This window comes from Cydia strobilella, chromosome 16 (genome assembly GCF_947568885.1).
Source record: "Cydia strobilella chromosome 16, ilCydStro3.1, whole genome shotgun sequence".
NCBI lineage: Eukaryota > Metazoa > Arthropoda > Insecta > Lepidoptera > Tortricidae > Cydia > Cydia strobilella.
In genome coordinates, this window is record NC_086056.1 from 11,154,891 (window position 1) to 11,182,295 (window position 27,405).

Below are 27,405 nucleotides of genomic sequence, written 5' to 3' on the forward strand. Positions count from 1 at the left end.
TAGATCACGATTCATGAGATACAGCCTGGTGACAGACAGACGGACAGCGAAGTATTAGGGTCCCGTTTTTACCCTTTGGGTACGGAACCCTAGTAAAAAAGACATTAATGATCATTGATGAATGTTCCTTTTATTAATATTGTTGGTCACAAAACTCAACTTTTTATTTCAGATTTCCAAAGGACGAGGAATAGGGGATATTACTGCAATGTTCTGCCACCAGAGTGCAGCACTAGCTTTTTTAGTGCACCGTAGAGTAACTTATTCATACTGTACCTTTAACAGGTTTTTGACAAGTTTTCAGGGGACCTACCGGAAAACTCGAATCCGAAATTTCGTTATCTAGCTGCCTCTTTATCGCTCGAATACGCAAGAGTGACAGAGATGTTAGATAACGAAAGTTCGATTTTCTTGTTTCGCGATAGACCCTCAGATTGTGATAGTGGCGCCACCTACGCCGAGTTTCGCGTAATATTCCCTATTATTAAATAATAAAAAAATATTACACGAACGTTTTTTTTATTATTTCCTATTTGGTACAGTCAGCTGCAGAGAAAAGGTACCCCACGTCCATACTAATTTACAGAACTTTGTATGCAGGGGGGTGCCTTTTCTCTGCAGCTGACTGTACATGACTAGAAACTATACTTAGTCTTTTAGCATTAGAAAAAACGGTAAACCATTTCCACGTGTCTTTTTATTGACAAGTTTTTTTATAAATATAACAGTATTTTACTTATGAAAGCAAAAGTATGTAAATGATCGTATATTATATTTGTTGTGACTTATTTTCAGTGGTTTTCGATAAAACGACACGTTAAGATCACTCGCCTTCTTTCTAATGATAAAAAAAACGAGAGGTATAGTTAGACGGTTCTGAGTCGTAGACTGCAAATGAGATAAAAGCTATATTAGGTACATGCATTAATCCTCATATCAGGCGGCTCTTTGATTCCAAGGATTGCATAATTTTTATACTTTTAATGATTTTTAGAATATGAAAATTATAAAAAGTATAAAAGTTATGCAATCCTTGTATTCCACGCATTTCATTTCATTTCAACGAGCCGCCTGCTACAGATTTCTTAAAATCGCCGCGTTTTTTCAGGTTCAACTTTCATTAGCCAGACTATTATCAATTTGCCAATTTCGTGATTATTTTTTTACACGGCACATAAACTTATGCATAATTTATCGATATAAAAAGTCGACACAGTTACATCCCTAGCAAATTATCAAACTTATGACACCGGACAACCCTTTCCGCGATAAAACCCTTTCAATGGGTGACACTTAAACACGGCTAACACATTGAAAGACTTTCCCTTTTGAACTGCAAGCCTATTCATACCCTTACCTTTGGCTAACCCTTACCGAAAAGCTTACCAAAAATAAGGCTAGCTCTTAATAAGGGTTACCCTTATCTTTAAGCGCTTTTTATAAAGGTTTCCCTTTGCGTGAAAGAGACAGGATTAGTATATATCTACGGTAGTGTATGAAAAGGAAAGAAAATACGTGCCTAGTCAAAGAACGCCGCCGTCGCCGCCGACGATCGCTCGGATTCGAAGTAATGTGTGCTTTATGAAAAAGGTAGACGACTTAAATTAGCACGCTTATATGCTAAAAGGGAAGCCCTTTATAAGGCTAACCCTTATAAGCAATATGCAAGGTGTTGGTGAGCGGATGATAAGGGTTTTATAAGGGTATTTGGGCTACCGATTACTCAAATGTGGTAGCTTTATATAAGGGTTTTTAAAACCAAAACAAAGGGTTTCGTCTGGCAAAGGGTATGGTGAGTTAAGCCTTATGAAATACCCTTATAAAACCCCGATAAGGGATAGCGGGCCGGTCCCTGGACACCGTACGTAAATGAGAAATAACAAGCATATATGCATCTCTTTTCGGCACATTATCTAATTCGTAAGGAAGTAAAGTACGGGTATACATATTTGCGAAGCATTTTTGCCCGACTTCTATGCTTTAGTCATTATTCTGAGAATTATATTGTCGCATTGCGTATGTTCTGTTCTGTCCCTCACGGGCGCCCGCGTATAGCTGACCTATGTAAATGCTAGGTCTAGTCCAAAGAATATAATACTAGGTCTAGTCTATGCAAAAAATACACTCGGCGTCACGGAAATCGCACACCCACGGATTTTTGTTTCAAGCCGTTATAAAACCGTATAAACCTTATGTTGTTGAAGGTAAAGTACGATTGTGTGGGTTCATTTTAAAGAGAATTTAACCAGTAATTTAACCCTTCATTTAAAGGTCACATTCGCGCGCGAATCGAAGCCGCAAACGCGAGTGTGGGGTCTAGTTCACTAATCAGCGAAATCGAATCCACACTCGCGTTCGCGGCTTCGCGCCGCGTATTCTGAAGCGCGCTTAAAAACAATGCAAAAGTTACTAAACAGTAAAAAAAAGGTACTTATCTTTTCAATAAGAAATAAAAATCGTATATTCATGCAAAAAATCAACACATTAAAACACAATAAACTCAACAAATATTTATATTCGGATTGGTTGATTTATATACCCATGCCAAATTTCAGCTTTCTAGCACTGACGATCACGAAGCAAAAGCCTCGGGCAGACAGACAGACGGACGGACATGGCGAAACTATAAGGGTTCCTAGTTGACTACGGAGCCCCCAAAACGATCGCGTGGGAAATCCCTGTAAAGGCTGGCGTCCATTAGGCTCGCCGAGGCGAATCGCAATAATTCGCCTTCTATACATTTACTATGAAACTGCGTCTATTGATGAAGAGCCGCGGCGCGTCGAATCGAATTTACCATTCATAGTAAATGGTGGTAAATGTATAGAAGGCAAATTATTGCGATTCGATTCGATTCGCCTCGGCGAGTCTAGTGGACGCCAGCCTTAAATATAGTTTGTCAAAGGACTGTCTCATTTCAAACATAGACAGAGAGAATCATACTATCTTTGTCTTACACTAGTACTAGCACCCAAAAGAAAAGGATGAGTAGTTTTTTTTTTGTTTGACCAACTGTAAGTTGCTTTATCCCAATGAGGGGCAGGGGTACTGACACCTCAGAATAATGACTAATTATTCTGAGACTGACACAGATTAATAAATAGTTACTACGTAAGTACTGAGCCATTTTGTGTTTTTCATACGCAAAATATTAATGAATTATATGTACTTAAAGTTTCATGGATTATAAATCTAGAAAAAGGAAAAAGTCATACATTTAGAGAGTATATCTAAATCTATTTATTGACCAATAATTTCATCTAGCCCAAATTTGACAAAACTTACATACGTAAGGATAAAACAGCAAACCGTTTTGTTGTGAAACAGACACGAGGCTAAAAGTTTACATACTTCTAATCATGAGGTCCGATTTCTCATTCAAGTCAATGTTAGTTTCTTCTGAATTGGTTTTCGGCAAATCGCAAATCACTGCTTCTGCCGTTGTCAACAGAGAAGCAACGCCACTTGCATCCATTAACGCCCTTCGAACAACTTTTGTGGGATCAATGATTCCTTTAGCAAACATATTAACATAGTCTTTACTCAAGACGTCAAATCCGAATTCTTGTTCAAGTGCTAGGACATTAATTACTACTTCTTCGCCGTTAAATCCAGCATTGTTGGCTATTGTAGCACAGGGTGCAGTTAAAGCCTTTCTAACTATTTCGATCCCCTTGGCTTGATCATTATTTTCAGGCTTTAATTTATCTAAAGCTGGTATACAACGTATTAGCGCTATACCACCACCAGGAACTATACCTTCAGAGATAGCCGCACGTGTGGCATTAAGAGCATCATTTACACGATCCTTCTTTTCGTTTGCTTCCACTTCGCTACAACCACCGATATGTAACACAGCAACACCAGCCTTTAATCTCGAGACACGTTCAATTAGTTGATCTTTTTCAAAATCCTTGGTCGTATCTGCTAATTCAGCATTAATTTCATCAATACGTTGATCGATCTGGTGTTTCAAACCCTTACCCTTCAATAGCAGTGTGGAATCTTTGGTAATAATAACTTCGCCAACTTCTCCAAGACTTTCAGGTACGCAATCCTCCAGCCTTATCAAATTAGTATCGTCCTCAAATACTACTCCCCCAGTGGCTATAGCCATATCCAGCAAGGTGTCTTTTCTAAACTGCCCAAAACCTGGTGCCTTGACTGCTGCTACTGGCAAGCCAATTTTTAATTTATTAACAACTAAAACGGAGAGGGGTTCCGGGTCAAGGTCTTCGGCAATAATGATTAAAGGTTTCTTCTTAGAGTTGGATATTTCTATGGCGGGCAATATTTGGTGAAGGTGAAAAATCTTTTTCTCCGAAAAAAGAACGTATGCATCATTGTATTCTACTTTAGGTCCTCTGTGGGAATTTATAAAGTAAGGGGAAATATAACCACGATTAAACTTCATACCCTCAATCATTTCGAATTTATCGTTTACCGATTTTCCTGTTTTTATAGTGATCACGCCGTCTTTGCCAACTTTCTGCATTGCGTTTGAAATTAAATTTCCTATGGAAGAATCTCCATTTGCTGATATTTTAGCAACTTGTTCTATTTCAGCGGCAGTATCAACTGGCCTTGAAATTTGTGTTAATCTTTCTTTTATAGCCTCAACCGCTGTCATAATCCCTCTCCTGATTTCAATAGGGTTCGCTCCCTTAGATATCCTCTGGAACCCTTCTTTTGCAATAGCTCTTGCTAAAATTGTTGCAGCTGTTGTCCCGTCTCCTGCTTCTTCGTTGGTTTTATGTGCTACATTTTGAACAAGTTTTGCACCAACATTTTGAAATTTATTCACAAGTTCTATTCCTTTAGCTACAGTTACACCGTCTTTAGTTATTTTAGGAGGGCCATACGGTTGTTCCAATATCACAGTGCGTCCTTTAGGACCCATCGTAACAGCGACTGCATCAGCTAAGATATCAACTCCCTGAAGCATCAGTGCACGTACATCTGGACCAAATCTTACGTCTTTTGCATAGCGGCGAAGTGAAGGGTGAAAATCTAACTTGTATAAAGATCTATAAATAATTGAAGGTTTAAATCGATACATTTTGTAAAATAATTTTAAAATGTTAACAATAATAGGTAGCCAAATTTGTGAGAATAAGATTTTACAAAAGATATTTTTTAAAATTGGAAGTTCAGACTGCTGTCACCATCTATCAGTGCAGTCACCTCCCTACCACCTCTTTGCAAATTGCATAGTTCTAGAATAAGTTCTAAAATCAGCCAGTGCTTAGGATTAACATGGGATTCTCGGGATAACCAGCGATGACTGATGAGGATGAAGAGAGAGGTAGAAAACACAACGTGGGTAGTAAATTCGTCTGGTGCGTGAAATGATGATGATAATTGATCAAAACTATCCTCTGTCCTTCTCCAGGCCTCAAATTTGAATATTCTTTGATTACGACGATTACGACGGAACTTGACTTTCGCATGTATGTTTTTTATGTGTCTGGAATGAGTCCCAGGTCCTCCATACGTCAAATTTGGCATAAATGCCATAAATTTGACTTGACGTTTGACGTAGCCAACCAACTATCAACCAACGGCCGTTGGGGCTTGAATTTTATTATTTTAATTTTGTTAAAAGTAATTGTTATTCACAACTAATCAATTATAATATACAATAACCAGTGCAATGAAACCTATATTAGTTAATTTGAACATTGGTGACCAATTGACAGCTACATCATGCGGCCATGTCGTCGCAGAATTAATTAAATTTATTGCTCATCAAAGACTACAGATACCTTATACCTATCAATGGTTAAAACAAGTTGTTAATAAGAAAAAGATGAGTGAAAATGTTGACAAAAAAGACAGTTTGCAATCTGAAATGCATTTTCGTTTAGTCTCCCGTGCATTAGAAAACTTAGATTTCATTTTAAAGGTAAGGATATCACTTGTGTCCTTGTGACAGAAAGGTTACTTGTGGCGGTAAGGTTACCTTGTTACTGTGTGGTTATTATTCTTATTTTAATTAGTGTTTTAAAACCACTCAAATTGCTTTCTCTGTAAATGATAAGGATACATTATAATAGCAAGGACGGCACTTACATTTACTCCATAATCTATGTACAGCAAGCTGAATGGCCACTTCATGAATGAATTCTTTTCATAACGTGTCCATGCAATTTTGCATAAAGAGTTGAGAGGGAAACTTTTATTTTTCAGAGTCTACTTCAAGAGATAAATGGTTCAATGATCCCAGAAGAAGTGTGCATTGCTCTGGGGAGCACCCCTGTAACGTGCAAGGAAGTTTACAGGCTGTTGCTGCCCACCATGTGCCACACGTCCCAGTGTCACTCCAACCATATTGCAACAGACCAGAAAATACAGAGAAGCGTCTTCAAGTAAGTGAATATAGTTGTGTCACATGCTCCCATGGCCATGCCCCAGTGCGGGCAGACCACTATAGGCTAGGTTTTTTATTGTTTTTGTATGTTATAGGAGAGACTTCATATAAACACTCAAAACTACAACCACAAAACAAACATGTTCAGAAAAAAGGGCTATATAATAAAGGAATAATAATAATGCTATAGGATATATTTTACCCATATAGATATTAAGGAACAACGTGAATGAAAGGATGGTGTTATGAGCAACAGGGAAAGTCATTACAGTTTCTGTGCCTCAGATAGGAAGCAATTTTAGTATAATAAGTGGCATACTGTCTGTATCAAGAGAAACATGGCCTGAGAGAACACAATAATAATAATACCCCCTGAAAAAATCTTTATATCTTTAGAAAGTATTTTTTTGTAATCATGGTTGCTCATCAATGCTGGAACGGTACTTGAATTCCCTCTAAAACTTAGGTGCGTATAATATGTCCCGCTAAAAAGTTCTAATGTGCAAGTACCCATGTAACTTACTATTTTATATTTCAGAACATTGGTGACATCCCAATTAAGTCAAGTGATCTTCTCACCCATGACCCCAACCAACATGTACATCTTCATAAGAAAGAAGCAAACAAAGGTTCCTGTGACCAGCGATACCTTCATCCCAGCCCGTGGATGCAGGCTCCCGAAGGACACCAAGATTGTTGTTGTCGACTTCCGAGCAGAGAAGCAGGGTAACCTCTCTTGTTGTAACGATTTCCAGATATTCGGAGAAGTTATTAGTGAAAGCATGGTAAATTTGCAATTGGGCGATGAACCTAACTTTAGCGAGATAGAGTCAAGTGAAACTATGGCCTGGTACCAGTCTTCGTATGTAATGAAGGGATTTAAAGATTGCATTGTCAATGGGAGCTCAGTCACGAACATGTGGCTTGAGTCTTGATAAATAGACTGATCATTTAGTACATTTATCATATTGGCTTATAAAAGTATATTCATTACCAGTAAAGCGTTCACGCGGCGTGTCGATTAGTATGGAACCGCCGAGAAAACGCGGCGCACGAACGCTAGTGTGTAAGAGCCCGTAGAGTCAGACCAAGCTAATTCGGCAGGGATTTTGATAGCACAGACTGTGCAAGTGTTATTTTAAACGTCAAACTTCTATGAAATTCTTACGTTAATTAACACTTGCACTGTCTGTGCTATCAAAATAGCTGCTGAGTTGGCTTGGTTAGTGGCGTGAAGCCCTTTTCTTTCACTGCGCTCGAAGGGGCCTCGCGCGAGGCCGTGGGTGACGGCCCACTTCGCCCACGCCTAGCTACGCCACTGAGCTAATGAGCTTGGTCTAACTCTATTCACCAGATATGGACGCACCTGTGGTAGCATTGAATGTGAGCAGGATATCGCTATATACTGAAATAGCGCTGTCTCACTTGCATGGTCTGATAACCGCGTAGCTTCCGACATGCCGTATGCAGAATAAATTTTAAAGATGATATATTATTGGCCAGTATCCCTACTAGGAGATGGTCAAATACACTATTTCAATCATAAACTTATAAATGAAATTAGGTAGTAAAATTGTACTTTATGATTAAATTTTATTAATTATGAAAAAAAAACCACTATTGTCATAGGATTTGCTCAAAATATTCTTATGTTGCCATAGCGTAGATTATTGTTTGATATAGTATAAATATGACTTTAGATAGGTAAATATTTGACTAAGTTAGCGATCCATAGTGTGTACCTATTAATACTAATAATACTACAACAATTTTGTTTTATTGTATTCAAAGTAATTTTTTATGTTACATAATTTAAATAAACTGACGTAAAACCATTAAAAAACAGTTTTTTTTGTACACAAGAGCCTCACGAAGATCTAAATATTGCATTTTAGTACAGATTTTTAGCTCAATTACTTGACGGTTGTTACCAAATTATTATTTTTGTACCTACATAAGTCCGGTGAATGCCCGTTTCATGCTTTCTTCCAGATAAGACTATACTTATATTGACCGGGATATAGACCGTGATTACCTTTTGTATTGTTTATGAGCTCCCGATATTTCGACGCAGTTACATGCATCTTGTTCACGGGTGAGCGAACGCAGCTGACGCGCAAGAATGAGGGTAGACCGAGCGCGGTCTACACAACTCTGACACCCACCCGCTATCTTCAGTCAGAGTTGTGTAGACCGCGCTCGCAAGTCTAGTGAAACTAACCGTGAATCATTCAAAACTCTTGTACTTCTATAGATCTATGGCTCGAGTACCATGGCATAAGTCGGCAAAACCACATTTCACCGCATTGCCGGGTCTCTTAAATATTGCAGACAGCCGTGTACACACGGGAGAACCTTTATAAATATCTCAGACGGGGTGAAGAGCGACCGCTATGGACACAAACTAGCGGCAGTGCCACGTAGTCTAGTATTACTTATTCAGTGGTCTAGCCAAAATGGCTAAATCCATACAATGTCATGGGCCCGCTGTATACAATAGCCTACCAGCATCCATAACTGATGCGCCTTCTGGTAAGTTTCAAGGCTGAACTCCAAAATTGGCTTCTTGAACGGCCGTTTTACAGTGTCGAAGAATATTTTGGCCTCAAAATATTTATCAAGTAATGTGAATAATAATATAAATTAAATTATAATAAATGTCGCAATAATTGACTTGTTAATTGAATTTATTTTATTTTTCTTGTAATGGTCAACTTAAAAAGTTTCAACTAATATACTATGTATTTATTTATATTTATTTTATGATTTCTGCTACCGCCGCGTGGGCTCACTAGCTTCTTTTAGCTAAATTGACAATTGCAAAAGAGTAGTTAAATGCTTCAATATCCCAAACCTCTTTGTTAGTATGAATTATAATGTTTAGCATATACTCAAACCAGAATTCATCGGGTATTTGAATAATTCTGATGTTCAGAGCGCCAATCAAAATGCCTGTAACAAGAACGTCGTCAACCCAAAAGTATGGATGGTACATGGCTTCATTTATTAGTTTTGCTGCTACTGTAGGGGTAGTTACGTAATACCAGCCTGACACATGTCGGATATTCCTTATTTGGATATTCTTCTAAAGACACATACCATTTATTCGTATTATCTCGTTTAGGTTCTGTATTGTTCAACATGTAGCCCATAAGAAAATCTTCATCGTCTATATTTCTTAATAAAATACTTAATATTCTTTCGAAACGAAATACAGTGTCATCATCAACTTTGAGTATGTAGGACGCATTAGGGCATTTCGTTGTGACCCATTGTAACCCCATTAAATGTTTAATTGTCAAGTTGCGATAGCTTTCTGTAAATGCGCCTTGCAGAATATCGTGGAATTTTTTGTTTTCCTCTTCTATTAGACTTTGGGTAATATTCCTGAAAATATGGTTTTGATATTACACATATACCTATCTGGATTGGGGTTGCGGCCGGTCGAAATATTTTACAGATGGCGCCAGCGTAGGTTTTACCCTCTATACTTGTCAATTCTGCGGTTAGTATCAAATTCTTGATTTTATGGCCTGGATTCTAGCCCATAAAAACAAATCTCATAAAATTAGAGACACGTAAAACGTATGCTGTCGCCATCTATAAAATCATTAAAATACTTTTACAGTTTCCAATAGGGGATATTACTGCAATGTTCTGCCAGAGTGCAGCACTAGCTTTTTTTAGTAAACTATAGTTTAGAACGTTTTTTTCGAGCTGTTCATCATAACTAAATTTTTTAGTTTAGAATAAGCAAGCTTAGTCACCTGCTAATCAAAGATTAAAAACAACCGGCCAAGATCATGTCGGGCCATGCTCAGTATTAGGTTCCGTACTTCCGTAGTTACCCGACCGTCAAAATATACTTTTTGTCAGTTAAATGTTAAATGATTGTGTTGCTGTTCTGTAATTGTGTTGGCGTGTGCGTGTATTTTTAAATACGTTAAAATTGTCGCCAAAGCTTCTCAATCACGGTATGCTTACTTTTCATTAGGTGGAATTTCCGCTAATAAAAAAATTCTTGCGGCATGCATTGACTCCAGCTTTTCTCGTGGCATAACTCTGCGGAAAACATTTCGAAGCTCAAAATCACCGACATACGACGTCACTATTATGATTATAAATGGGCTTTCTGAAACATATAAAGTAAAACAAATAAAAAACTCATGGGTAAAATGAATCTAACGATGCCTCGCACATTGGTTGATTTTTTTAAAGCATCGTGCCTAACTTAGCGTGGTATTCCATCTGTCCAGTATCTTTGTCCAATATGTATTTGCGTCTCACATCAGGTGTAATACCAACCTCATGTAGCTCTAGGAGGAGCTCTACACGATGGCAAAGCGTAGACCAGTCCAAGGGACGCATTTATGCGTTAGAGGGAGCAAGTTATATTGCTATCTCATTTCACCGCATAGTTGGTTAATAGCGTCCCTAACGGCCCGGCGACGAAATCCCGCGGCGGCGGCAGCGGCGAGCGGCGGCCATAGGTGGGAACGAAAGGTCCGATCGCTGTGTCTCGTTCCAACCTATGGCCGCCGCTCGCCGCTGCCTGCCTAGCAGAGGACGCTGGTTCGATTCCTGCCACGCGACAGCCTAGGGCGCTGGAGGGCTTGGTCACTTTTTCTTAGTACAGGGTGGGCCAGTGATAATTTTTTTTTTTTAATAAATATTTTTTTTTTATGTTTTTAAATAAAAATTATAATTAGAATTTGGGATAAAGAAATAAATTTTACGTTTTAAAAATTAAATCATCAAGATGTCGTCCGTAGCGGTTGCGGCACTCTTCCAGTCTTGCTTGTAAATTTTTAAAGACTTTCGTTAGAAGTTGCGGAGATATTGATTGGATTTCTTGACGAATATTTTCCTTTAATTTTGCTGTGGTTGTCGGATTATTGGAGTACACTTTAGTCATCAAGTAACCCCACAAAAAGAAGTCTGCCGAAGTTAAGTCAGGGCTCCTGGGAGGCCAAGCAATGTCACCTCGCCTCGATATCAATTTTTGAGGAAACATTTCACGCAAAACTTCCAGGGTCACGTTACTTGTATGGCAGGTGGCCCCGTCTTGCTGAAACCATGTGTTGTTGTTGTAACCATACGATTCGTGAAGTTTCGGAGCCAGGAAATCTCTTAACACGAAAAAGTCTTCTTAAGTCTTTCAAAATTTTCAAGCAAGACTGGAAGAGTGCCGCAACCGCTACGGACGACATCTTGATGATTTAATTTTTAAAACGTAAAATTTATTTCTTTATCCCAAATTCTAATTATAATTTTTATTTAAAAACATAAAAATTGATTTTTTATTAATTTATTTTTAAATGCATTTATCACTGGCCCACCCTGTATATTACATTTTTTGCAATAAAGGTCATACACCAGTCCCTTTTTAAGAAATTATTTTCTTCTATTTATTAATTTTGTTTCTTCACTTCACTTCCACTTCAACTTCTCCAACTTCCACCCCATCTCATCCCTTTTTCACCCTTAAGAGTATGGCTAATAGGTCAAAAATACATTAAACATTCTATAAATTTTACGAAAACTGAAATGGTAAAAGGCTTTGTGTCAAGTTTTAAAAAATTATTGATCCCCTATACAAATTTCCAGCCCATTTTTTACACCCTTAAGGGATGATTTCGGGGATAAAAACTATACTATAGCATAGCATTTCCCACAACTCAAACTATCCACCCACACCCAATTTCATCTAAATCGGTTCAGCGGTTATTGATTCCCTATACAAATTTCCACCCCCTTAAGGAGTGAGTTCTAGGATAAAAAGTATCCTATAGCATAAAGTATGTAGTCTGTGCCTATAGGCATCCCCGGAACTCAAACTATCTGTATACCAAACTTTAACTTAATCGGTTCAGCGGTTTAAGCGTGAAGACAGAAAGACAGACAGACACACTTTCGCATTTATAAGTAATATTAGTACCTATGGATATGGAATGGATATGGATATATTATATACATACATACACATACATATAATCACGCCTATTTCCCGGAGGGGTAGGCAGAGACCACGGATTTCCACTTGCTACGATCCTGAGATACCTCTTTCGCTTCCTTCACTTTCATAACATTCCTCATACACGCTCGCCGGTTTAGGGTGCTCTTGATCTGGCCTTTCTTCAGGATTTCCCCGATCTGATCAGAGAAAGTCCGCCGAGGTCTGCCCCTTCCAACTCCCGTTTCTACCTCTCCCTTATATACTCTCTTTGTTAGCCTCCTTTCACTCATTCTTTCCACGTGTCCAAACCATCTCAACATACCTTTCTCAATTTTTGTCACTACATCTTCGCTCAGTCCACACTTTTCCCTTATCACACTGTTCCTAATTCTATCTTGTAATCTCACCCCACATACACTTCTCAACGCTCTCATTTCCACTGCATTGACTTGGCTTTGATGCCTCTTCTGCCATACCCAACTTTCGCTACCATACATAAGTGTAGGCACCAGCACCCCTCTATGCACAGCCAACCGTGCCTTTTGCGACACCTTCTGGCTGCTCATAAAAGCGTTAAGTGCCCCATTCACGCGATTTCCAGCACTCACTCTCCTTTCAATATCTTTATCATGCTTACCGTCCCTAGTGAATAATGTTCCCAGATACACAAACTCTTTCACTTGTTCTACTCTTTCTTGACCAATCAACATTTCACAGTTTGTCATATATTCCTCCTTTTCAAATACCATAACTTTCGTCTTACTTACATTTATTTTCATTCCTTTCCTTTCAAAAGATCCATGCATTCTAGTTACCATCTCCTGCAACTCTTCACCCGATGACGCTAGCAATACCAGGTCATCAGCGTAAAGAAGACATTTGACGGGAAACCCACTCATTCTCAGCCCACACTCATCATTTCTCAAATCATGCAAACTACTGTCCATGAACAGATTAAACAGCCACGGTGACGCTACACATCCCTGCCTAACACCCTTTTCGATGCTAAACCACTCAGTGTACGACCCGTTTACTCTCACACAAGCACTGGAATCCTCATAGAGCGATTTCAGTGCCTGAATGAGACGGCCGCTCAATCCATACACCGACAGTACCGACCAAAGTTCATTCCTCACCACTCTGTCATAAGCCTTTTCCAAATCCACGAAAGCGCAATAGACCTTCTGACCTTTGGCCAAATACTTTTCGGCTATGCATCGCAAGGAAAAGACTTGATCCGTACATCCCATACCCTTTCGGAATCCCGCTTGTGCATCCCATACTTTTTCATCGGTTTCTTTCACTACTCTCTCAATCAATATCTTTGCATACAATTTGCCGACGACGCTGAGTAAGCTAATGCCTCTGTAGTTTTTGCAATCCAGTTGTGATCCCTTTCCTTTGTAAAGAGGTACAATGACGGCCTTGCACCAGTCCCTGGGCACTTGACCGGTTCTGAAGCACATATTGAAAAGGCGGTACAACTGACTTGCTACAATGCCTTGTCCAGCTTTCAGCATCTCGACAGAAACTCTATCATACCCTGCAGCCTTCCCTGATTTCATTCCTTTCAACGCTTTCACAATTTCATCCATGCTAATACTATCTTCGTTCTCCGACACGTTTTCAATGCTTTCATTCAACTCCAAAATTGACGTGCTTGCCTTCTCTTTATCAAACAAACTTTCAAAATACTCTTTCCATCTTTCTAAGATGCATATATTATATATAGTATGGAAATGGATTAATCCAATTGGATTCTTACTTTGACAAAACCTTTCGGAAGGCGATATTATGTAATCTTTTATAAACCGACATTCCATTGGATTGTAAAGTATTCTTCTTTTTGTCACTCTTTTTATTTGTAAACTCGTATAAATCCAAAAATTTGTAGTGATAATTAATAAAAGTATTGCTATTTTCTTTAACTTCCTGTGCATTTTAGAACAATAACTAGGAAAAGATTGACTTTCATCTACCTACTTATTTACTTATTAAAAATAATATCTAAAATAACATGACACACTAAAATATTACATTTATGGATGGTATATAGCAAGTATATAGTCTCCATGATTACATTGTTGATTACACCAGGGCATAGAGTAACTTATATATACCCAGGGAGCGAAACCATAGATTAGTATATGTTATGGGCGAAACTTAAAAGGGGGCACCTTTTACATAGAAACTGGCGACGTCGGCGTCATATGATATCATGGAGACTGTATAAAGGAGCCAAATCTCTATGTATGAAAAGTGTCCATCAAAAAACAGTAATTAGGCGGCGCCACCATACACCGAAATACTACCAAAAACAACCTACGTAATTTGGTCGGGTTATTTGTTGCCTTATATGGTTCATATTATACTCATGTCCCAGAGCCTAACTAGCGCCACCGGAGAGATTAGGAACTATTATTTAAAGCTTAACGCGGTCACTTTTACAACAATTCTGCCATAAGAGATTGCGATCCTTTCTATACCATCCATAATATGATATGAGTGACAAAATTTGCTCTGCTCATGTTTCCATATAAATCAACTAGATGGTGTGACCGCGGAAAAACCTGTTTACTCCTTTATCTGTGGTGGCTTAAAAAACTGACATCCAGGCCATATTTGTTAAAACGGAAAAAAACAGCATTTTTATAGTTGGTCAAACCAAATTGGCAGTAAATAAGAACCAAAAAAACTACACTCATCCTTTTTTTTGGGTACTAGTACTAGTGTAAGACAAAGATAGTATGATTTGATTCCTATGTTTGAAATGAGTCAGTCCTTTGACAAGCTATAACATAAATTTCGTTTCAAGCATAAACATAGTCATGGGTGCGAATCTCCTCGCTTCGGGCAAACTCGGCTCCGTTCGGCTCAGCATTGCTCTGAGTAATTATTAGGGTTGGCACAACATGACGTCCCTTTGCGTACACGATCACAGATAAGATAATGACTTGAATTAAATCATTTTACGGTTTAGACTCACTTGTTTTAGTCACTCGCGCGACATGTTTCGGAGAGCCTAGGTCTCCTTTCTCAAGCACTAATAGTGCGAGCAGCGTTCACGACGACCGTGTGTTGCGTACACACGATTAATGATTTAATATTAGTATGTCTCACAACAGTTTAAATTCGATTAATGACTTGAATTTTGACAACCCTAAATAGTCGAAAGGGATAGTACCATATATTAGGGAGGGATAGCATGATTCGTCCCTGAACCGCTGTCAAACTTCGGTTTTGTAGGAAGTTTCCTTTCTGTACGGTAGTACTATTATATACATACCATAAACTGTACATTGACACTTCATGCCATCTTGTGGGCTACATTGTAAGTATGGATGGGACTTCCGGTTCGAACGCCATCTTGATAGTAGCCTCGTGATTAATTCCTTTATTTTTTGTTCATTAATATTGTTTAAAGTGTAATATCGATAGCTTTATTATACAGTAATCTAATTTGGTAGTGTGCAGTGAATGGAGAATTAATCTTAAAGCGTGTTTAACCACCATTTTGGAGACAACGGCCGATAGTCCACGTGCTTCTCGTAAAATCCAGCTATCGGTTTTACGAGACAACAACAACAATAACTACCGAACAACGTCGTGCTCTAAGAGCATTTGGTATTTCTACCTCTAACCGTGTCTGGCTAGAGCCCTAGAGGCCCATAATTTTATTGACCGTACACTGGCTGAAGAAAATCTAGAAATATTAATTCGATCCCACGTGGATCCCACTTTGACGTTGGCGAACTCATCGACAGTACCGATGGAGCCATACTACTTAAAGATTGATTGAAGTATGGATGGTATAGAAAGGATCGCAATCTCTTATGGCAGAATTGTTGTAAAAGTGACCGCGTTAAGCTTTAAATAATAGTTCCTAATCTCTCCGGTGGCGCTAGTTAGGCTCTGGGACATGAGTATAACATGAACCATATAAGGCAATTGTTTTTGGTAGTATTTCGGTGTATGGTGGCGCCGCCTAATTACTGTTTTTTGATGGATACTTTTCATACATAGAGATTTGGCTCCTTTATACAGTCTCCATGATTGTAAGCTTAAACTTGACATTTACACTTCGCGCCAATAAACAGGGGGCTCTTGTGCTGCCCTGCTACCCCCTATAGTTCATGCACGCTCCCTATTTTATTTTATTTGTAAAAAAACTCTTGCGGGCTTACAGTTGACCCCAAAACGCTATTGGCGCAGTCGGTAGGATAATTATACCCAATTGGTGTACGGGGCGCATCTCGTAATCACATGCGATTTGCAATACATTGAGAATTCGTTGCTCCTACTTATCCAGCGGTGGCAGCATGGTTGTATTTTTATCGCCTGTCACTATACCTGTCACTTTCGCACTTACATACTTGGTAGAACGTGACAGGTATGGTGACAGGCGATAAAAATGCGACCGTGCTTAGCCCGCTGCAATTTAGCACGCGGTCGATAAAATTTGGGACAAACATCGAGGGTGTAGCATGGTGTGGTGTAGTACTTCTAGCCAAAAAATACAAAAGGTATGCTTCTAGCATTCGCATATAAAACCATCGACTTATAGGTACAATCTTCTTATCTATTTTTATTTAAGAAAACCGACTTAGGTAATAAAATTGATACTCTGCTCTGCTCTATTCTGTTCTGTTCTGTTCTCTAGTATGGCTTGTAACGCCAATCTTTAACATTTGCATATATCGCACTAGTATGGTATGTGACGCCAATATTAAATATTTGCATCTATCGCAGTAATATGGTATGTGAGGCCAATATCAAACATTTGCATCCATCGCAGTAATATGGTATGTGACGCCAATATCAAACATTTGCATCCATCGCAGTAATATGGTATGTGAGGCCAATATCAAACATTTGCATCTATCGCAGTAATATGGTATGTGAGGCCAATATCAAACATTTGCATCCATCGCAATAATATGGTATGTGACGCCAATATCAAACATTTGCATCCATCGCAGTAATATGGTATGTGACGCCAATATCAAACATTTGCATCTATCGCAGTAATATAGTCTGTGACGGTAAAATCTAAATTTTTTTTCGCTTTTTTTGTCTCCAAAAATACAATAATAGGGGTGTAACTGCAATGTTTTCCCGCCAGAGACTAGAGAGCAGCACTAGCACATATTGGAAACCATAGAGTAACTTATACATAATAGTATGTACATGCCTTAAACAGTTTTTTTTAAAACTTTTCACTATGACATTGATGCATCAAGGCGGTTTGTTTACCCTACCGCGAAACGCGAAAATCGAAATTTCGTTATCTGCCTCTTTATCGCTCGAATAATTCGAATATGCAAGTGATAGAAAGGCAGATAACCAAATTTCGATTTTCGTGTTTCACGGGTAGGCCCTCAGTATGTGCTAGTGGCGCCCCCTAGTGTTGAATTCATTAGATTTGGACGGCCCTGTGGTCGGTCTTCGCATTAAATGTGACTTGTGAGCTCCCGCTAGTGCCAGATAGCACGACAGTGCCTAAACCGTACGCGTACCATTTTTCTAATACAAGTACATAAAAGTAAATTTTTTCGCGAATTTGTACCGCAAAAGAAATTACAAAATCTTCCGTGGTCGAGCTGTATAACATTACACCATTCACACCCTTAGGTATCGTCACATTGCCGGGTCTCTTCACACTGCAGACAGCTATGTACAAACGGGAGAACCTGGATAAAATCCTATATAGACGGGGTGAAAAAAGCGACCATGTAATTCGCTATGGACACAAATTAGTGGCAGTGCCACGTACCTAGTCTAGCTAAAACGGCTTAAATCTATACATGTCATGGGCCCCGCTGTATAAATAACGTCAATAACCTACCAGCATCCATAACTGATGCGCCTAGTCTGGTGAGTTTCAAGGCTTAACTCAAAAATTGGCTTCTTGTCTTGAGCGGCCGTTTTTATAGTGTCGAAGAATATTTCGACCTCAAAATATTTATAAGTACATAGTTTAAAAACAAAAAACAAATAATGTGAATTATAATTATTATTATTTGGAGCCTGACGTGTCCCACTGCTGGGCAAAGGCCTCCCCCCAATTTCTCCACAGATCTCTGTCCAGTGCTGTGTCTGGCCACTCCTTCAAAAAGGAGTCTAGTTCATCCTGCCATAATAATATAAAATAAATAATAAAAATAGTAATAATGTCGCAATAATGTTCTTGCTAATTGAATTTATTTATTTTTCATCTAACGGTCAGCTTAAAAAGTTTCAACTATACTATTCTGATTTCTGCTACCGCCGCGTGGGCTCACCAGCTTATTTTAGCTAAGTAAATTGACAATTGCAAAAGAGTAGTTATATGACTTATTAAATGCTTCAATATCCCAAACCTCTTTGCTAGTATGAATCACAACGTTTAGCATATACTCAAACCAGAATTCATCGGGTATTTGAATAATTCTGATGTTCAGAGCGCCAATCAAAATGCCTGTAACCAGAACGTCGTCAACCCAAAAGTATGGATGGTACATGGCTTCATTTATTAGTTTTGCTGCTACTGTAGGGGTAGTTACGTAATACCAGCCTGAAACATATGTCGGATATTCCTTATTTGGATATTCTTCCAAAGACACATACCATTTTGTCGTATTATCTCGTATAGGTTCTGTATTGTTCAACATGTAGCCCATAAGAAAATCTTCATCGTCTTTATTTCTTAATAGAATGCTTAGTATTTTATCGAAACGAAATACAGTGTCATCATCAACTTTGAGTATGTAGGACGCATTAGGGCATTTCGTTGTGACCCATTGTAAGCCCATTAAATGTTTAATTGTCAAGTTGCGGTAGTTTTCTGTAAATGCGCCTTGCAGAATATCGTGGAATTTTTTGTTTTCCTCCTGTATTAGGCTTTGGGTAATATTCCTGAAAATATGGTTTATTGATATGATTCATTATTATACATTATCTGGAATGGGGTTGCGGCCAGTCGAAATATTTTACACATAGCGCATAGGTTTTACCCTTTTTACTTGTCAATCCTGCGCTTAGTGTCAAATTCTTGATTTTATGACCTGGATTGGATTATAGCCCTTAAAGTCAAATCTCATAAAACGAAACTAAGAGACAGGTAAAATCTATGCTGGTGCCATCTATAAAAACCTTTTACAGTTGCCAATTAGTTCATCCTTTGAATACCAAGAAATCCTATAGGAATAGGAGTGTTTTATTGTGACGTAGCGAGCTTTCTAGCGTTCGCTGTCATGCTTTTAGGTAAGTTTTGTAAATGTGTTCTCTTGTTATTGTTAACCTTTTCGCCGTGACTTGATATAAAGTCAATACATTTCGTGCCCCACACAGGAACACACCACGACTTGATTTGTTAGTTAATTGTTTATTTATTTAACACTAGCCGTGCCCGCGGCTCCGCCCGCGTGGAATTCGGTCTGTGTCAGTAAGCGGCTAATTCACCCCTAATTTCTCTCCCTCTCCCCTGGAGGCGGAACTTAATATTTTTTTTCATATTTTTTGGGTTTTTATTTCGGAATGGTATCATTTTGATATCATAAATTAATTCGGCATTAGGTACGATTACGATTACGATTTTTGAAATCACGAATTCAGAATTGCCATTATTCCGAAATTTTAAATTCCGAACCACATATCCCGATTATAACAATTCCGACAGTGACAAACGCCGAATTTAACATTTACGATTTTCAAAATCACGAATTCTGAATTGCCCTTATTCCGAATTGACGTGGTTCCTATAACGATATTCCGAATATATTGTTCAAGTTCGTTTTCTTGAGGGTCGCAGGTCTAACCTAACCTAATCCACTTTTCTGGCAACGGTTCGTTTTCTTGGGGGTCGCAGTTCTAACCTAACCTAACCTAACCCACTTCTGGCAACAGTTCGTTCTCTTGGGGGTCGCAGTTCTAACCTAACCTAACCTAACCCAATGTATGTATAGATGCGTATAGGTAATCAAATTTCGCCTTAACACCACTTCTGGCAACAGTTCGGGTTCGCGGGGTCGCAGTTCTGCCTAATTTATTGATGCCGAATTTTAATGCTAAATATATTTTATGCCAAATTTAACATGATGCGGCACGACAGGCACCCGTAATAATTACTAAAACGTGAGTTTTCATTTGAATATCACGGATTGAATTTTTTCGACCTTACAAAAAACCGAATTTCTGAATACCGAATTATTTTACTTCCGATCGGACAATGATTTTTCGGAATTTAAGAATTCGGAAAAAAATATTTTCGGAAAGTGTATTATCGGAACTTTAAGCTTTCGGTCAAAATGACAATCGGATTTTAAGTTTTCGGAAATAGCACATCCGTGATTTTATTTCATCGTGGTTATAAAAATCGGAAAAACGTATTTCGGAATATTTGGGTGTTCTCGTATAAAATAACTTTTGAAAGAAACATTTTTTTGAATGGAGTTATCGTTCTTCTCCTAGTGAGTATTATATTCTTCGGTCAGGTGTCCAATTGGTAGGTATAGAGGTCCTCCGGGTTGCCTTGAAAATGTCTATTTTGGCATCGTTCAACAATGTGCTGGGTAGTTTGGTATTCAAGGCCGCAGTCATACAACGGGCTCTCTTTCCATCCCCATTTGCATATAATTGCACCTGCCATGACCTGTGCGGATTCTGTTGAGGCGGCCCCATTATTTCCTCTGCAGCAAGAAGCCCTTCGGCTTCTGAGTAGGGTATTGGGTACTTTTGTGGTGACCAGTCGTCGTTGTGCCTTTATATAAAGATTCAAGTTCCGCACTCAAAAAATGTTTGACCACCATACAAACTTTCAACCCCTTTTTTACCACCTTAAGGGATAAATTTTTAAAAGCGCTGAAAGTGGTTTTCTTGATTTTTAATATAATACCTTTTAGCAAAGTTTCAAGTTCCTAGCTTAAAATAAAATTTGCACCCCAAGACAAACTTACATCCCCTTTTCAACCCCCTGAGGGGTTAAATTTCCAAAAACGTTGATTTTACTTTTTTTGTAATCGTCTATTATGCCTTCCTAAGAAGTTTCAAAGCATTTGTCCAATACAATACAAACTCAAACTTTCAACCCCCGTTTAACCCCATTATGGGACGAATTTTTGAAAACGCTGTAATCACTTTTTCTGTATTATAATATACAAAGTTTCAAGTAACGCACTCGAAAAAAAATTTGATCTCCATACAAACTTTCAACCTCAATTTCACCTCCTTAGGGGATGAATTTTCAAAAACTTTGAAATTAGTTTTCTTGTAATTCAATAATATATCTTTTTACGAAGTTTCAAATTGCTAGCTTAAAATAAATCTTGAACCCCATACAAACTTTCATCCCCTTTTTAACTCCCTCAGGGGTGAACCTAACCCACTTTTCTGGCAACAGTTCGTTTTCTTGGGGGTCGCAATTCTAACCTAACCTAACCCACTTCTGGCAACAGTTCGTTTTCTTTGGGGTCGCAGTTCTAACCTTTTTTTTTTTTTTGTTTAGGAGGGGAAAAATGCAATTACGCATACCACTCGGGCACGGGGACGAACCCGAGTGGTTATGTGGGACTCCTTGTTTTGGGCTAATGGGGCCCCAAGTCTACCCACTAAACAACCCCCCCGTCTGCCGCCATTGTGCTGTAGCGGTGGGCTGTAGGAAGGCTCGCGCTTTACTACTACAGCACCACCAGTACCAGTCCGTGTTTGCAGACCGCCGCCTCCGGAGGCCCTTGATGGCCTCGTTTCCTTATGGACCGTACCCAGTACGGTAGCCCTCTCAGGGACCTCGTGTGTGAAGGATGGCAGGCGTCCCCGTGCCTGTCATCCTGAGGTCAACCTACGGAGGCAGGCGGCGGTCATGTGCGACCCGTCTGCGTCGAGCACGCTTGCGGCGCCGTGGGTCGGCCGTTGGGTCGATCTCCCTGGCCCGTTCCGCCATTTCCTTCTGCTGTATTACGTCCTCGCAGAAGGTCTTTACAGCTTGCCACGACCTGTCACTGTCGACCCCCCTCAGCCCCCCAGCGTCTGCCCCTTTTTTTTTTTCGGAGTTTGAAATGCATCTGCCCCTACGACTTGTTGATGGTCATAGCGAAGCAGACGCTCACGGGGACCTGTAGGCGCTTGAAGCGGAACGGGAAGTTGCTCGGAATGAGAAGGATACGCGGGATGAACACGGCTTCTCCGGCGCCACATTCCGTCAGGATCTGCGCCTACATATGTATTACGTACGATATATTTGGGATCACAATCGAACTCGCGCTGGCTTGCCGTTTCAGCCGAAAGCGAAGCGACCTGCCTGGCTAGAGCGCCACTGAGTCTCTCACCGTGGTTTTTCTCAGTCTCCTGAGACCGTGCCCCTTGTGGCCGCAATGCATTGCGAGACTTTTGCGAAAGATTCGATTTTTTTCGGCAAGGCATGGTAACGCGTTTAAGTCCCAAATCGTTTGACATTTACTGAAAAATGATTTTTTTAAAGTACCCACCTTCGTGACCATTATTAAGAGGAAAGGGCACGGCCGCTTCTCCATGCAAACGCAGTCTCCATTTTTTTGGTTAAAAACTACCCTATGTTCTTCCACGGGACTCAAACTATCTCTATACCAAATTTTATCTAAATTGGTTTAGCGGTTTAAGCGTAAAGAGAAATTAAAAAAAGTTTTTTCATATTTTTTGTGTTTTCACTCGGGAATAGTGTCATTTTGATATCATAAATGAATTCGGCATACCCGATTTATACAAAATCGATACCTAACTTGGCCTAGTAGCTAAAATGATATAGTTACCAAGATAAAGTTTTTAACCGCTTTTTCACCACCATGGGGGATGAATTTTTAAAAACGCTGAAAGTAATTTTCTTGCTTTTTAATATAATAACGTTTTGCAAAGTTTTAAGTTCCTAGCTTAAAATAAAATTTGCAGCCCAAGACAAACTTTCATCCCCTTTTCAACCCCCTGAGGGGTTAAATTTCCAAAAACGTCAAAATTAGTTTTTTTGTAATCGTCTATCATACCTTTCTAAGAAGTTTCAAAGCATTTGTAATGGATTCAAACTTTCAACCCCCTTTTAACCCTGTTAGGGGATGAATTCTTGAAAACGCTAAAATCACTTTTCCTGTATTATAATAATATGCTCATTATACAAAGTTTCAAGTAACGCACTCAAAAAAAAATTGATCTCCATACAAACTTTCAACCTCTATTTCACCTCCTTAGGGGATGAATTTTCAAAAACGCTGAAATTAGTTTTCTTGTATTTCAATTATATATCTTCTTACGAAGTTTCAAATTGCTAGCTTAAAATAAATCTTGAACCTCATACAAACTTTCATCCCCTTTTTAACCCCCTTAGGGGTAAAATTTCTCAAATTTTTATAGCCTAAAACCTGGCCGTGGATTTTTTCGACAGATTAGTAAAGTTTGCATCAAAATCCGTTCAGCCGTTTTCATTTGTAGCGCGGTCAAATAAACAGACAAACAGATAAACAGACAAACAGATAAACAGACAAAAATTCTAAAAACTGTTGGAATGTGTTCTGTTATCGATTCTAAGTATCCCCAGGCAATTTTTTTTCGAATATCTTCCATGTACAGACTTTCGACCCTCTTCCGCTTTATTATATGTATAGATGGCGTTGATGACACTTACTTCATGACGTGGCGGCAAAAAGGTTAAAATAAGAAAATAATACCAAATGACTATCTATCCATATAGGTGTATATTTTGCGTATTTATACAAATCTTACATATGGTCAGTTAAATGATTTTGTTGCTGTTCTGTAATTGTGTTGGCGTGTGTGTGTATTTTTAGACACGTGAAAAGTGTAGGAAAGCTTTTCAAAATCTCAATCACGGTATGCAGCCGGCAAATGCTTACTTTTCATTAGGTGGAATTTCCGCTAATAAAAAAATTCTTGCGGCATGCATTGACTCCAGCTTTTCTCGTGGCATAACTCTGCGGAAAATATTTCGAAGCTCAAAATCACCGACATACGACGTCACTATTATGATTATAAATGGGCTTTCTGAAACAAATAAAAAAATCCATGGGTAAAACAAATCTAACAAAGCCTCACACATCGGTTGATTTTTAAGGTTCCGTACCTCAAAAGGAAAAAAACGGAACCCTTATAGGATCACTCGTGCGTCTGTCTGTCTGTCACAGCCTATTTTCTCCGAAACTACTGGACTAATTGAAATTTGGTACACATATGTAAGTTTGTGACCCAAAGACGGACATGTAACGTAAAAAATGAATTTTAAACATGGGGGCCATATATTTAATATGTAAATATTGTAATATATTAATATGCATGTTAGTAATAATCAAGTAGGTATAGCAACTTAATTGTAATATTTCTACGCCGATAGAGGCAGAATATGACGCACTTATTGTAATTTAACCATCTTTGTACCATATTCTGAAAAATAAACATTTGTATTTTGTATTTGTATTTCGGACGGTTAGCGGATGGAGGCTAGGCGAAAAAAAGTGTAAGATATTGCCGTCACAAGCCATACTAGTGCGGTAGATGCAAAAGTTAAGTTAGCAGTATAGTTTTGTTTATTTTAAGATTTTAAATTAATATTTTACACTATTTTAATTTTCAAAATTTCAGAATTATCCGGGACATGCTTAAATATTATAATTTTGACAAGTACTTAAAAAAAAAATTTGTACCTAAAATGTGAATTTTGAATTTTAGAATAATTTAATTTTGTTTTTATTATGATCTCTGTTAATTTAATTTATTTGACTTAGTGTGTGTTGCTCTAATGAATTTGTGATTAATTTATCTATTTTTAATTATGTTTGTAATTATGTATATAATATGGACTACTTGTCTGAAATAAATGATACAAAAAATTTGATATTGGCGTCACAAGCCATACTATATAGTGCGGTAGATGCAAATGTCAAAATGCGATATATGCAAGAATAGAACAGAACAAAACATTAGCATGAGCATGAACACGTCACCAGCCTTTTTAGGGTTCCGTACCCAAAGGGTAAAAACGGGACCCTATTACTAAGACTCCGCTGTCCGTCTGTCTGTCTGTCTGTCACCAGGCTGTATCTCATGAACCGTGATAGCTATAACAACAAATACTAAAAACAGAATAATATAAAATTTTAAATGGGGCTCCCATACAACAAACGTGATTTTTTTGCTGTTTTGTTCGAACCCTTCGTGCGCGAGTCCGACTCGCACTTGGCCGGTTTTTTAACTTCGTTCCAACCGAGTGTTCCACGACACACCACTTGTTATTTTAGTCACCTTTTTGCATTTTGGCGAACTGTTTTTTCTGCTCTATTTACCTCGGTTGTGCCAGGGGTGCAAAACTCCAGGGGAGCAATTATTAGAGTATGCGCGCACAAGCAACTTTTGTCTCCGCGGCTGTTTTGTCTCTCACATCAAGTCTATGGGTTAGTATGGAAGTGCGCACACTAGCGACGCGACTCCCGGGAGACTTTTTTGTCCGCGGGTTGGAGACAAGCCCGCGACGCAACTGTCTCCTTCTTCCCTATTGGTTAAATGCGGGCACGGCGACAAAAAAATTGCCGGTCGGCCAGAAAGTCTTCCGGTTGTCGCGTCGCTACATGCGCGCACTTTCATACCAACCCATAGGGCTTGATGTGAGAGATAAAATAGTTGCGGACCCAAAAGTTTCTCGTGCGCGCTAACAATTGAAAAAAAAGTCGTGTTGCTTTCGCTCTCGTGCGCGCATCACGAGCAACTTAGTCGCAAGGCGATTTATTTGTCTCTTTTCGACAAATAAATCTCCTGGCGACTAAGTTGCTCGTGCGCGCATACCCTTAGGGTTGGCACAACTTGACGTGCCTTTGCGTGCACGCGACCACAGATAATGACTTGAATTTTGAAAGGGATAGTGCCATATATTAGAAAGGGTCAGCATAATGCGACCCTGAACCGCTGTCAAACTTCGATTTTGTAGGAGGATTCCTTTCTGTACGGTAGTACTATTATTTATTCTGCGGTTGTGCTTTAATCGAGGTTTGAAGCCGTTATTATGTAAGGGGTGCGTGATGGCAATAGGTAGCTTAATTCTATAAACATAAGGTAAAGAAATTTTATTAAGTATTGGATTCTTACTTTGACAAAACCTTTCGGAAGGCGATATTATATAATCTTTTATAAACCGATATTCTATTGGATTGTAAAGTATTCTTCGTTTTGTCACTCGGTCTTCAATTTGTAAACTCGGATAAACCCAAAAACTTGTAGTGATAATTATAAGTATTGATATTTTCTTTAACTTTCTCTGCATTTTAGAACAATAATTAGAAAAATTTTGACTTTTATTTACCTATAAATACTTATTAACTTAATAAAAGTAATATCTAAAATAATATTACATTGTTTATTACATAATGCACTACAATGATGTATGTAGGATGTGTCATATTATGAAGTAAGAAGTGCCTACGCCTACATAAGTTACTCTATGGTACTAGAAAAAAAAACCATGTCTACATATATTTTAAGATCAAACGCGTAAATTCTTCATATGAGTCGCTTAACTTCAAACTCGGGTAAATCCATCTTTTAGTTTAGATTATGCGATTTTGGAATTAAGGAAAGGTAATAGGGTAGATATTTGCTGAGAGGGTCGAATGGATTTACCCGAGATTGAAGTTAAGCGACACATATATATTCTCCACGTTTTTGGTTTTATCGCTCCACCGTAAATATTTATGGGCCGTACGTGTTGGAGGGTCTGCCATTTTGTGACCTGAATCGGAACCATAAACTTTACGTGCTGCCCTCTACAGTACACGTACTTTTTCTTGTGCATTGCCTTCAACCAAGCATCAACTCTGCATTGCATTGTAGGTTCTGTCATCTTGTGGGCTACACTGTAAGCACTTGACTATGGATGGTATAGAAAGGATGCCAATCTCTTATGGCAGAATTGTTGCAAAAGTGACCGCTTTCAGCTTTAAATAATAGTTCCTAATTTCTCCGGTGGCGCTAGTTAGACTCTGGGACATGAGTATAACATAAGGCAACAAATAACCCGACTAAATTACGTAGGTTGTTCTGGTAGTATTTCGGTGTATGGTGGCGCCGCCTAATTACT

At 38.7% G+C, this 27,405-nt stretch overlaps 3 protein-coding genes across 3 annotated transcripts; 1 reads left to right on the forward strand and 2 right to left on the reverse strand.

The window, feature by feature from the left end:
- Nucleotides 1-3,244: 3,244 nt before the first annotated feature.
- LOC134748387 (63 kDa chaperonin, mitochondrial-like) lies at nt 3,245-5,112 on the reverse strand. Its single transcript, XM_063683168.1, has one exon. It carries the CDS (start codon nt 5,057-5,059, stop codon nt 3,344-3,346), a length of 1,716 nt encoding a protein of 571 aa, XP_063539238.1. The 5' UTR covers nt 5,060-5,112; the 3' UTR covers nt 3,245-3,343.
- A 413-nt stretch (nt 5,113-5,525) lies between these two features.
- Nucleotides 5,526-8,199, forward strand: LOC134748127 (uncharacterized). The gene is made up of 3 exons (XM_063682825.1): nt 5,526-5,905; nt 6,190-6,368; nt 6,909-8,199. Exons 1-3 carry the CDS (start codon nt 5,654-5,656, stop codon nt 7,303-7,305), a joined length of 828 nt encoding a protein of 275 aa, XP_063538895.1. The 5' UTR covers nt 5,526-5,653; the 3' UTR covers nt 7,306-8,199.
- A 1,038-nt stretch (nt 8,200-9,237) lies between these two features.
- On the reverse strand, nt 9,238-14,283 carry LOC134748381 (beta-1,3-galactosyltransferase 2-like). The gene is made up of 3 exons (XM_063683162.1): nt 14,092-14,283; nt 10,355-10,502; nt 9,238-9,757 (listed from the first exon to the last, which is right to left on the reverse strand). Exons 1-3 carry the CDS (start codon nt 14,264-14,266, stop codon nt 9,370-9,372), a joined length of 711 nt encoding a protein of 236 aa, XP_063539232.1. The 5' UTR covers nt 14,267-14,283; the 3' UTR covers nt 9,238-9,369.
- Between the last annotated feature and the right edge of the window lie 13,122 nt (nt 14,284-27,405).